Source organism: Oncorhynchus tshawytscha, linkage group LG18, assembly GCF_018296145.1.
Source record: "Oncorhynchus tshawytscha isolate Ot180627B linkage group LG18, Otsh_v2.0, whole genome shotgun sequence".
Lineage (NCBI taxonomy): Eukaryota > Metazoa > Chordata > Actinopteri > Salmoniformes > Salmonidae > Oncorhynchus > Oncorhynchus tshawytscha.
Window position 1 is genome coordinate 23670841 of NC_056446.1, and position 11691 is coordinate 23682531.

Below are 11691 nucleotides of genomic sequence, written 5' to 3' on the forward strand. Positions count from 1 at the left end.
CGCTACGGTGAGACTCATTGTGTTAAAGTACAAGCATTTCGCTACACTCGCATTAACATCTGCTAACCATGTGTATGTGACAAATAAAATTTGATTTGATATATTGCATTTGAGAGACAGAGAGAGACCATACTCTGTGTCAACTATATTGTGACTGGTAGTCAAAGTAAATGTGACATTGTGCTTGTGTACAAAATACTCTTGACAAAAAGTATTCTTAATTTTATTCTCGTTTAAAGTTGTGGATTTAATGTTCAGACAGAGAACAACAATAAAGTACACTTTAATTTAATCATTATTATCTCACAGTTTATATACTGTTAAGGGTAGAGGGAATTAACTATAGGAGGGTAGAAAACAAACATTTCTAAAGCAGAAAATAACCGTGTTTTTTCTTATTCTAGAAAGGCATTGATATATGTTTATTTAGATGTACTTCAGTGCCTGAAAAGCATATTTAAAAAAGGCAATAATATAATTATTTCACAGACTCTTCCAAAGTATATATTGCCATTGGTATCCAAGGGTGGGTGATAGGAGGGTTCTGATTTAGTAGGGTTGATAGGAGGGTTCAGCGAGATTTGACTGTTTTCTAACAGATGATAGATAACTAAGGCTACAAAAAAATCTATGAATTAGCTGAATGGAAGCGGATAATTATGAGTTTTTTACTCCGCTGGTGTCGGCTGGTCTCAGGAAGAAATTATGAGTCCTCAATGTCCACGACCAAGTCAAGACTGGACACCGAGACAAGACCATCTTGAGACCGGACTGAGTACTACAACACTGCCCAGTCTTCTTCCTCAGTCTCTGCCTCATTTGATGCAGGGGAAGCAGCAGCAGAACATCTTCTTGAAGGGGTTGTTCTTGTTGTGGCGCTTGGCCTTGCTGATTTTGACCAGTGCCTCCTGGATGGCCACATCTGTTTTCTGGACATTGGTCTGGATGGTGTTCATCATGGGGCCCTGCTCCTCCACCAGCAGAGCCACATCCAGGAAGATCTCATGGATGCTCTGGATCCTGCTCTCCAGGTCCAGCAGCTCTCGGTGGCGGCTCTCGATCTGGTTGAGCGCCGAGCGCGCTGTCTTGCCCTCTGACAGGATGTTCTCATTGAAGACATTCCACTGGCCTGTCTCGATCATCTCCTCCACCTCCTCACCAGTCACCTCCCGCCCCACAATCTCCATCTGCCTCTGAATGTGGGCTTTGCAACTCTCCCTGTGGCTCATCTCTGTCTCATTGTAGTCGAACATGGCATCACGGAAGCTGTTGCTCAGGCAGGCATACTGGGTCCTGGCGATGCGAGTCACGGCGGCGTTGGAGCCATGCGCTGCCTCCAGCTCCCGCACTGCGGAGTCCATGTCCTTGAGGCACGTCAGCACACCCTCAGCACGGGCCTTAATATCAGCTGCGATGGCGTTGGAGTCTCTCTTAACGACTGACATCCTAGTGGTGCCCTGGAGCACGCGTGAGTTCTGCTCACGTAGGCGTTTGACCTCAAGGCGGATAAGCTGGACCTCACGGTGGACCTGCTGGGACTGGGAGAAGACCTCCTCCAGTTCAGGGGTATTGTCCCACACCACAGCCTGGTGAGGGAGCTCCTCCTCCAGGTCCACATTGATGGAGTCCCCGGAGACGGACTCCCCGGACTCGGCATAGTCCATCTGCTCCACATGGCCGTTGGACTGGGACAGCTCCTGCATGTGGCTCAGACGGTCCCTCATGGCTGGGTCTGAGGCAAGAGAAGGAGGAGGTGATAGAAGTGTAGACATGATCACTCACACACAAAAAAACTATTGCTGGTGGTCCTGGCTGTTCACCATGACTGGGTGATAGGTTTATCTCTAACAGCTTTGCTATCAACATCATCACATTTACACTGAGTGTACAAAACATTAAGAACACCTGCCCTTTCCATGACATAGACTGACCAGGTGAATCCAGGCGAAAGCTATGATCCCTTATTGATGTCACTTATTAAATCCAGTTCAACCAGTGTAGATGAAGTGGAGGAGGCAGGTTAAAGAAGGATTTTTAAGCCTTAAGACAATTGAGACATGGATTGTGTATGTGTGCCATTCAGAGGGTGAATTGGAAAGTCAAAAGACTTTAAGAAACTGGGTATGGGGTATGGTAGTAGGAACCAGACGCACTGGTTTCTGTCAAGAACTGCAACGCTGCTGGGTTTTTCACACTCAACAGTTTCCTGTGTGTATCAAGAATGGTCCACCACACAATGGACATCCAGCCAACTTGACACAACTGTGGGAAGCATTGGAGTCAACATGGGCAGCATCCCTGTGGAATGCTTTTCACACCCATTAGAGTCCATGCTCTGATGAATTGAGGCTGTTTTGAGAGCAAAAGGGAGGGTCCAACTCATTATTAGGAAAGTGTTCTTAATGTTTTCAAAACAGACAGACAGCAGCCTAAATACACTACATTGACACCCCTTGAAATGAGTGAATTCGGTTATTTCAGCCACACCCGTTTGAGCACACCGACATGCGATCTCCATAGACAAACATTGGCAGTAGAATGACCTTACAGAAGAGATCAGTGACTTTCAATGTGCCATTGTCATAGGATGCCATCTTTCCAACAAGTCAGTTCATCAAATTTCTTCCCTGCTAGAGCTGCCCCAGTCAACTGTAAGTGCTGTTATTGTGAAGTGAAAACGTCTAGGAGCAACAACGGCTCAGTTGCGAAGTGGTAGGTCACACAAGCTCACAGAACAGGACCGCGAGTGCTGAAGTGCGTAGCGCGAAAAATTGTGTCCTCAGTTGCAACACTCACTACCGAGTTTCAAACAGCCTCTGGAAGGGACATCAGCACAATAACTGTTTGTCGGGAGCTTCGTCGGGTTCCCATGGCCGAGCAGCCACACACAAGCCTAAGATCACCATGCACAATGCCATGTGTTGGCTGGAGTGGTGTAAAGCTTGCAGCCATTGGACTCTGGAGCAGTGGAAATGGTTCTCTGGAGTGATGAATCCTAAACCAATCCAAATTAAGCATGAATCGGTCAGAAAACAGATTCAAACATTACAGGTGTTTTCCTCATATTGTTTATTTCGAAAAATACCTCATCTGTTATGACTGAATTGAAGCTCCTCTCCTTCAGCGCATACACACTTTCTCGTGCCAACGAGAGGTAGGCATATCCCTGTTCTAATTGTTCTAATAGGCTATTCCTACATCAGCATTCAGATGCTTGTAAAATGGCTTTCACAATGTCAAATCATAGACTTTATTAGTTGAGCGACAACCAATGTAATTTGCTGTGTTATTGTCACCAAATGCGCTGTAGAAGGCGTTTTACCGGAGGGAGTTGTGTAGCCTCCTGGAGTGGACGCAACTCACATCCAACTTCTGATTGGGGTTTGCAATCATTCAGATTTTATTTAGATTGTTCATGATCACCATAATACATTGTTTTGTTAGTTTTGCTTTAAACGGTCAGTCTATTTGGTCATTTTTACATGAACATTGTCATTTCATAAAGGACAGCAATTATTTTTGCCAGCTGCGCATGATCGCATTCATTCATTGGTCGGAGCGAGAGAAGCTCTCCATAAAATTCCAAACGGCCTAAATCATTGGTACAGCTACATCTGTCATCCCTTATGGCCAGGAGAGATTAAATAAATGAATATTAAAATAAAGATTTATCCTAAACTCTGATCAATTAAGAAACTTTTTAATAAAAAAATAAACACGCAGAGACCGTGAAGTTGTCATACCTGTTTTAGAAAAGAGTCCTTGATACTGAAACTCCTTCTGGTCTGACATACCCAGCAGCATTCACACGTCTTAACCAGAGAATAGTTGTGGGTGGCGTTTCTCACCAAACAAGTTCTTTACAGAGTTGGTTATTATCCGATTTATGGGCTAATCTAAAAATGTGTTTTACCTCATCAGATTGACAAAAGAGGCAGTACTTTCTTCTCAGGTCTCGAGCATTGAGAGATATTATTGTCATCAAGATATTGATAAAATAAAGATGTTGAATGTTTATTTGCTATTAGAAATCCCAAAAGGAATTCCCTCTTGATTCCAACAAATAAGATTGTGATATATTGTCTGATTCTGATATTTTTCTGAGGGTGTTATAGTTTTATCCTTCATTGTTACAGCATTTTGTCCATCACAGCAATGACGTCTGAATGTCATCTAAACCAGTTTGATCATTTTTCACCTGACAAACAAAAGCTTTGAAGGGCAGAGCACCATACCTGTTCTGTTATGATGTAGGCTACCAATATAACACGTTTTCATTCCAACTCAGGCCCCCCGTAGTCCTGCAACATCCTATCCGACTTCAGTGCGACTTCAGGATGATTTGTGTTGACTGACGGCGGTTTAGAACAATGCTCCCACCTAGGCGTAGCATGGCTAACTTTAGCACTAAACCACCATGTGACTCTGGAATGAAGATGAGTTAGTTTGAAATATCAGGTGAAAGGGGACAGTGAAGCCTATTTACCTGCAGCCATGCCCAATCCAGATCCCTGAATCCAGATCCCAGAATCCCTGGTGGTCTAGCAGGTTTCTGGCTCAGTTTGAATAATAAAAGATATCGGAACTGGGAGGAGTGGTTTAGTTTGGGTTAGATTGGCATCAGTGAGGCAGACTATGTACGCTTTGGGGGCGAGTGAAAGTAGAAGTGATTGTCGGAAACTGCACAGCTGTCCAGAGCATTGCGTCACAACCTGACGAAAAATATGATGTTCTTGCCACAACATCCGAAAACCGGGTTTTCAGGCTTCAGCAGGAGTGTTCGACCTGTACTGTAGGGGGTCCACAAAAAAAGTTGATTTCCCTCCCCCCAATGTTTTAATGAATATCGCTAGCAACAACATAATAAATACATTTTGAATGACATAGGCTACCTACAGTATAAAAAAGGAGAATGTCTTCTTTATAATGATGTCAACTTTATTTCTTAACACCTAATATTACACTTGGCGGCAGGTAGCCTACAGGTAGCCTAGTGGTTAGAGCGTTGGGCCAATCACCGAAAGGTTGCAAGACCGGGTCCCCGAGCTGAGATGGTGAAAAAGGTCGTCATTGTAAATAGGAATGTGTTCTTAACTGACTTGCCTGGTTAAATACAAAAAGCACCAGTGAATAAATAGAATACCAGTGCGGCTGGTAAGCTTTCTTGACTAGAACATACATTTGTGCTAACCTTTGTTTAACCAGCAAAACAGCTGCTCTTTTTCATTTTTGTTGTTGTTGCTTAAATGTGTTTGGACTTTGGAATTACCTTTATAGATAATAGGCTATATTAGAGTTTACACTTCCTCTTCCAATTGTAATGTGGGGAGGTCAAAATAATGAAAAACGACCTACCAAATCTATTCATTTTAAATGTTGATTATTTCTCCTTGCCATTATCATTCACCTGATGATAGGTCAGGACATGTGGAAACATAAAAAATTATAATGTATGATTGGGGTCCCTGGGCCACTGCTGGAATTTCGTGATTTTAGGGGCAAGGTCATTTGGCACTCAAGAGTTGCCCAAACCGCCAGGGCACCAAGGCCATCTGCCAGGGCACCAAGGCCATTAACCAAAATAGCAAATTAAATTGATTTGAAAAGCAGTAGCTATTCTGTTGTCTGATTCTGATATTTTTATGAGGGTGATGTAGTTTTGTTGTTAATTGTTACAGCATTTTCTTCATCACAGCAATTAAGTTTCTTAAAACTGCATTGTTGATTAAGGGTTTGTAAGTAAGCATATGGTATCCTGAGTGGCACAGCGGTCTAAGGCACTGCATCTCAGTTCTAGATGTGTCACTACAGACCCTGGTTCAATTCCAGGCTGTATCACAACCGGCTGGGATTGGGAGTCTCATAGGGCAGAGCACAATTGGCCCAGCATCGTCCGGGTTAGAGTTTGGCCAGAGTAGGCTGTCATTGTAAATAAGAGCACCATCTGTTATTTAAAAAGTAAGTGTATGTAAATGTACATAAATAATTAGCCCACATGTCAAAGAGTAGGTTATAGCCTATGCGTATTGGCTACAGCCTGTCATATCCAGACCAAGCTAACATGAGGGAGGTGCCTGAAAATGTAGACAAACATTAATGATACTTTTAATTACATATATATAGGCTAAACGCCAGTCATGTTTGACAAATATAATGATTCTGTCAACATACTTGAGGCACTGTTCATTCAGATACTCTTAGAAAAGAAGGTGCTATCTAGAACCTAAAAAGGTTCTCTAACTGTCCCCAAAGGAGAACCCTTTGAAGATCCCTTTTTGGTTCCATGAAGAACTCTTTCTCCAGAGGGTTCCACTCTACATAGAACCAAAAAGGGTTCTACCTGGAACCAAAAAGGGTTATCCTATGGGGACAGCCTAAGAACCTGTTTGTGTAGGAGAGAAAGGACAGTGTCTGTTGTACACCGCAACATCACACACCTTGCAATCTGAGCAGAGGGATTTAACATTTTGCAACTATTTAACCATAAACTGAATTTAAAACCTGGACATTTTATGAGGTGATAGTAATGTTACGGCGATTGTTTTATTAACACTTCCTCATATTGGCATGAAACACAGCAACTTTCTTTTCGCACAAAAGTCACGTTGAGATCTGACTGACCATTTCTGGAGGTGGTCAGGCCTGCATTGTGTGCTTATTTCCCCTCACACTTCGAACACACCGACAGCTTCTTTGCAGTTTGGTACACCAGAATGACATTCATTTCCAATTAAATGCTGCTTTTGCCTTGAGGCATTGTGCTGCAGAGGCAATTGCAGTGTGTTCGGTAGGGTGCAAATGCTTCAAACTGTATGCCAAACTGTATGCGTAGATGGTTTGACAGAAATGGTAGCAGAAGGTGAATGTTGAACTTTTGTTGCATTCATATCCAGATGGTGCTGCTCGTACCATTTTGCGCAAATACACTATCGGTGTGATCGAAGGAAGCGTTGGTCTATACACAATCAGGCTACCGAAAGCGCATACAGTGGGTGACTTCACCAGCACTCCTCCCACAAGTCTCCAGAACTCTTGTGTTTTGGGACCGAGAGACACCTATTATAAGATGTTGCTGGCCTCATTAATGCTAGCCAGCTAGCTAATATTTAGAAATATGCTTTTTTGTCTGGCTAGCTAGAGTTATGCTAACCTGTTTTCAATCCATTTAGCATTGCTTGCTAGCTAGCTACAGTAGTTAGCTACTGCCATCAGTTGTTGTTGTGTTATCATATTTTGTCTATTCCACCATTTGTAGAATGCATACTGACGTTTGAATATATCGCGGGAAAGGGGAATCCGGACACACTGAGGACAGGGTATTTAAAAAAATAAAATTATATATATATATATATAAAAATCATAATACAAAAATCAACCTACATTGCTACATCAAACATGTCTAACAAACCAAACACAGGTATTAACAATACTCAAACATACAAAAAATATCAATAAAATAATACAAAAAATAAACAATTTAAGTGCAATTATATTCACTCTGAAAATATCTTATTATAATGATTCATGAAGATGTTATTATTGTTGTTATTCACTAGGGTTAATGTTTTAATCAGATAATTAAATTCAATCAGAAAAGTTGAATTTTTGAATTTTTGTTTGTGTATAAAGTATTTGGCAACAAGAATTAAAAAAGTTAACAATCATTTCAGTGGTTTTGTTGTCATTGCAATAGTATCATATTATATCTTTCATGTCAAAAATATAGGCAGTGTTCATAATGGTAAATAAGTACTTTGCAAGGATTTCTCAAACTTCTGACACAAATTTACCTTCAAAGGACAAGTGAGACAGATTCTCACCTTGTTTTTCACAGAAAACGCAGATATCATCAATAGCCACAAATGTGGAAATCATAGAATTACATGGATATATCTTATGTAAAATGTTGAAGTGCACTTCCTTAACTTTGTTTGGTATACAGTATTTGTAAGGTCTTAACCCTGCATTTTTCCAGACAATGTCAGGAATAAGCATGTTCCAGAAAAACTTTCCTCTCTGTGTAAGTTGGTTTTGTGAATGAAGGATTTGTCTTATATATTTATTACAACAAGATCTCTCAAGTAAGCCCACGCCTTCCAATCTGAGTTCTGGATAAACTTTGTGATCATTCCCAAAATTAAGATGAGTTTTCATAAGTGTAGTTAGACCACTGGGAATGGCTTTGATCACAGAAATAAACTCTCTGAAAGGTATTGGAAACTCTTTTAATGTTATAAATTGTTCATATGTGAGAATATTACCCTTGTTGTCAGAAATATCAAGAACAAAGTCAATATTCCTCTCATGCCAGCTGGGGTAGAACAATTACTTATTCCTTACAGTTATGTCTGAATTATTCAACAAAAGAGCTTTATGTGGGGAAAAATTGTGCAGGAAACATATTTTCCAGGCCATTAAAGCTTGTTGGTGAAACCAAGCCAATTTAGCAGGTAATCTTTCAGGAATATAGTTACATTTCAGTAAAAATTGAAGACCTCCCAACTTGAAATACCAAATTGAATCAGTATTGAACATTTTTTCAACCAGTTTATCTTGAAAGTGTTATTTATGTCAACAAAATCCAACCCTTCTAGACCGCCTTCAGCTCTTTTGTTAGAAAGGACAGATTTTTTTAGTTTGTGAGACTTATTTTTCCAGATGAAGTCAACAAAGGTCTTATTGATCTCTTTACAAGTAGCTGGATTTACACATAACGATAATGAGGGGTACACAAAACGAGACAGTCCCTCTGCCTTGGACAGAAGTACTCTCACAAATATAGAAAGATCTCTTTGTAGACAATTATTAAATATATTTTTAGTTCTCTTAATTTTAGGAGAGAAATTCAAATGTTGTCTGACTAAGTGGTTTTTTGACAGATGTATTCCTAAATATTTAACACAGCCCTTTACAGGAATATTTTCTATGTCTTTATCATCAGAGTCAAATAAACATATTTCACATTTAGAAACATTCAGCTTTAATCCTGATGCAATAGAAAATGCAGTTATAGCATTAAGGGCATGGGCGACCTGGTCTTTGTCTCTTAAGAAAAGAGTAGTATCATCAGACAGTTGGGAGATTTTGATTTCTTTGTTAAAAATGGTTAAGCCATACAAATTTACATTATTCAGAATATCTAGAGATAGAAGTTCCACAACCAAAATGAATAAAAATGGCGAAATTGGGCATCCCTGTCGTACACTTCTGTTGTTCCTTAATTCTTTTGGTAGTTTTAAGGTTAGTAGCACAGAAATATTTATATCTTTGTAAAACATGCGAAATACTTTAATAACGTTTTCACCAAATCCAAAAAGTTTAAGAGACCTAAAAATAAATGACTGTTCAATTGTTTCAAAAGCTTTACAGAAGTCCAAAAATAGGACAACCGCATCTAAGTCATTTGTAAAGCCTTAACCCTGCATTTTTCCAGACAATGTCAGGAATATCTGAATAATCTATAAGGTCCAAGACTAAACGAATGTTAGAGTTTATGTGACGGCCCTTCATAAATCCTGTTTGAGTCTAATTTATAATGGTATCTATTCCTTTCTTTAATCTTTTGGCATAAACCAGAGCAATCAATTTGTAATCAACATTTAATAAAGTAATTGATCTCCAATTGTCAATGAGAGAAGGGTCTTTATCGGGCTTCGGAATCAATGAAATAAGGCCCTGTTTCATAGTGGAGACCATTTCCCCATTTTTAATGCAATCTTGAAACATATTGAAAATCGGGTCTTCTAGTAACTCCCAAAACTGTAGAATTCAACTGACAGGCCATCAGGGCCAGGTGATTTCCCTTTTTTCATTGAATTCAGAGCCTCTCTAATTTCTTCAATTGACACAGGTGAATCGCAAACTGAGTGGAAATCATTTTCAATTACAGGGACACAATTCTGAATGTGGCAAATGTAGCTTTCACAACCATCTTCCTGAAATTGAGAGCCGTAAAGGTTTTCATAAAAGGAATTGACAAATTATGATATTGTAATGGGATCTTCGCAAAAACATCGTTCATTTTGAGTGCCGTTATATATTTTCTTTTGTAGTTTCTCTTTTCAAGTGCAAAAAAGTGACTTGTGTTTCTTTCCCCCTCTTCAATCCATTTTGCTCTTGACCTTACAAAGGCGCCCTTTAGTTGGTCCAGGTATAACCCTTAGCATCCGGATTGAAATAACGCCAGGCATCCTCAACACAGAGATCCTTGCAGAATGTAATGATAATGTTACTATTTTGAAGGTTTTGACTCGTTCTAGGAGGAAAACGATCAGCAGATGCATCAGGTGTTTCATTAAAATCCCCTGAAATAATTAGAAAAGCCTCAAAGTATTTGTTGTTTAAATCCTGTACTTTCCTGGAAAATTGGGTAAAAAGGGTCCTATTAGGAGCATGTGAGTTATGTCCGTATACATTACAGATGATGAAAATAGCATTGTCAAGTTTAACAGTTACTATGACCCATCTCCCATCTTGTGAAGATGTGGATTCTAGAACGTAACCTTTAAACTGTGAATAAGTGTCAAAACACCAGCAGAATGATTTGATCCATGACTGAAATAGGCCATATCTCCCCATTGTGCTTTCCAAAATTAATATAGTGACAAATAAAACATTTCATATTCCAATAGCTCTTTAACCATTACTCCTAAAGCTTTCTAAACTGGTTATAGCGAACCCGATGGCATAGGCACACATTGCACACACTTTTTTTTGTTGATTTACATCTTGCACTATTTTTAAAATTATTTATTTTAATTTTTGAATTTCAATAGCTCCTTGGTCATGTGATCTACTGACTCCAAACAAGGTTCAGAATGTACACTCAGTAGCCCTACAGATTGCACGCCCTTTAGTTTGTCCATTTTCATCTCACACAATTTTACATGAGTTTTGTAAACATTCTAATTTCAATAGCTATTTGGTCATGTGACCTACTGACCTCAAAGTTTCAGAATGTCCACAGACTACCTTTCTATATTGCACACCCTTTAGTTTGTCCATTTTCATCTCACACAATTTTATATACATTTTTCAAAGTTTACAATTTCAATAGCTCCTTGGTAATAATAATTTCAATAGCTCCTACTGACCTCAAACTACTTTCAGAATGTCCACGGACTGGCAGAGATGGGTGCCGCGAGGCATCCAGTGCGGTAACGCGACCAATCCCAGAGAAGCTGGCGGGAGCCCCGGGGAGAGTTCTCTCTTCTTTGTGAACGGCAGGGCACCCTGGAATGGGTTTGCCCCAAGAGGGGGGCCCAAGCCCTGGAAAGTGTTGGGGTTTCGGCGGCGTCCAGTGAGCTCTCTCTGGCCCTTGAAAATTGAGGGTGTAAATTTCACGCCAGCCTGTACCCATATCCGCAGCAGGTCTCCAAGGTGAACAGCCTCTGGCATGCTATAACAATGTAGGTAAAGGGAAGTTGGCAAAAGAATATCTGTAACTTCGGGATAAGGATTGACTCTAAGGGCTGGGTCGGTCGGGATGGGGTGTGAAGCTGGGCTCGAGCCATTGGAAGTTTGTTGTGCGGCCCATCTCGCAGTCTCTCACAAGGGGCTGCGTGCGGTGATTCATCGGGGTGGTGTGCGGGGGGCTGGGTCCGGCAGTTGGCGGCAGCGCTCGCCGGCCCCACACATTGTAGGTTGGGAGGTCTCCTCTATGCTCACTAGACGAGGCAGAGACTAAACCCA

The 11691-nt window shown here is 40.6% G+C and overlaps 1 protein-coding gene across 2 annotated transcripts; it reads right to left on the reverse strand.

Annotated features, from left to right (window-relative positions):
* Positions 1-207: 207 nt before the first annotated feature.
* LOC112217715 (syntaxin-11-like) lies at positions 208-4671 on the reverse strand. Of its 2 annotated transcripts, none has more exons than XM_024378194.2 (2): positions 4487-4671; positions 208-1732 (listed from the first exon to the last, which is right to left on the reverse strand). In XM_024378194.2, exons 1-2 carry the CDS (start codon positions 4494-4496, stop codon positions 816-818), a joined length of 927 nt encoding a protein of 308 aa, XP_024233962.1. In that variant the 5' UTR covers positions 4497-4671; the 3' UTR covers positions 208-815. The 2 variants fall into 2 exon arrangements, with proteins under 2 accessions (XP_024233962.1, XP_024233961.1); XM_024378193.2 differs by lacking the exon at positions 4487-4671 and adding an exon at positions 4236-4448.
* Positions 4672-11691: the final 7020 nt, after the last annotated feature.

What these genes read in the sequence shown, in the direction of transcription:
- LOC112217715 (XM_024378193.2), bottom strand. Translation starts at nt 4,278, where the DNA reads ATGAAAACGTGTTATATTGGTAGCCTACATCATAACAGAACAG. An exon ending in CCTACATCATAACAGAACAG is followed by an intron (nt 1,733 to 4,235) that starts GTATGGTGCTCT and finishes CTCTTGCCTCAG; the next exon opens with ACCCAGCCATGAGGGACCGT.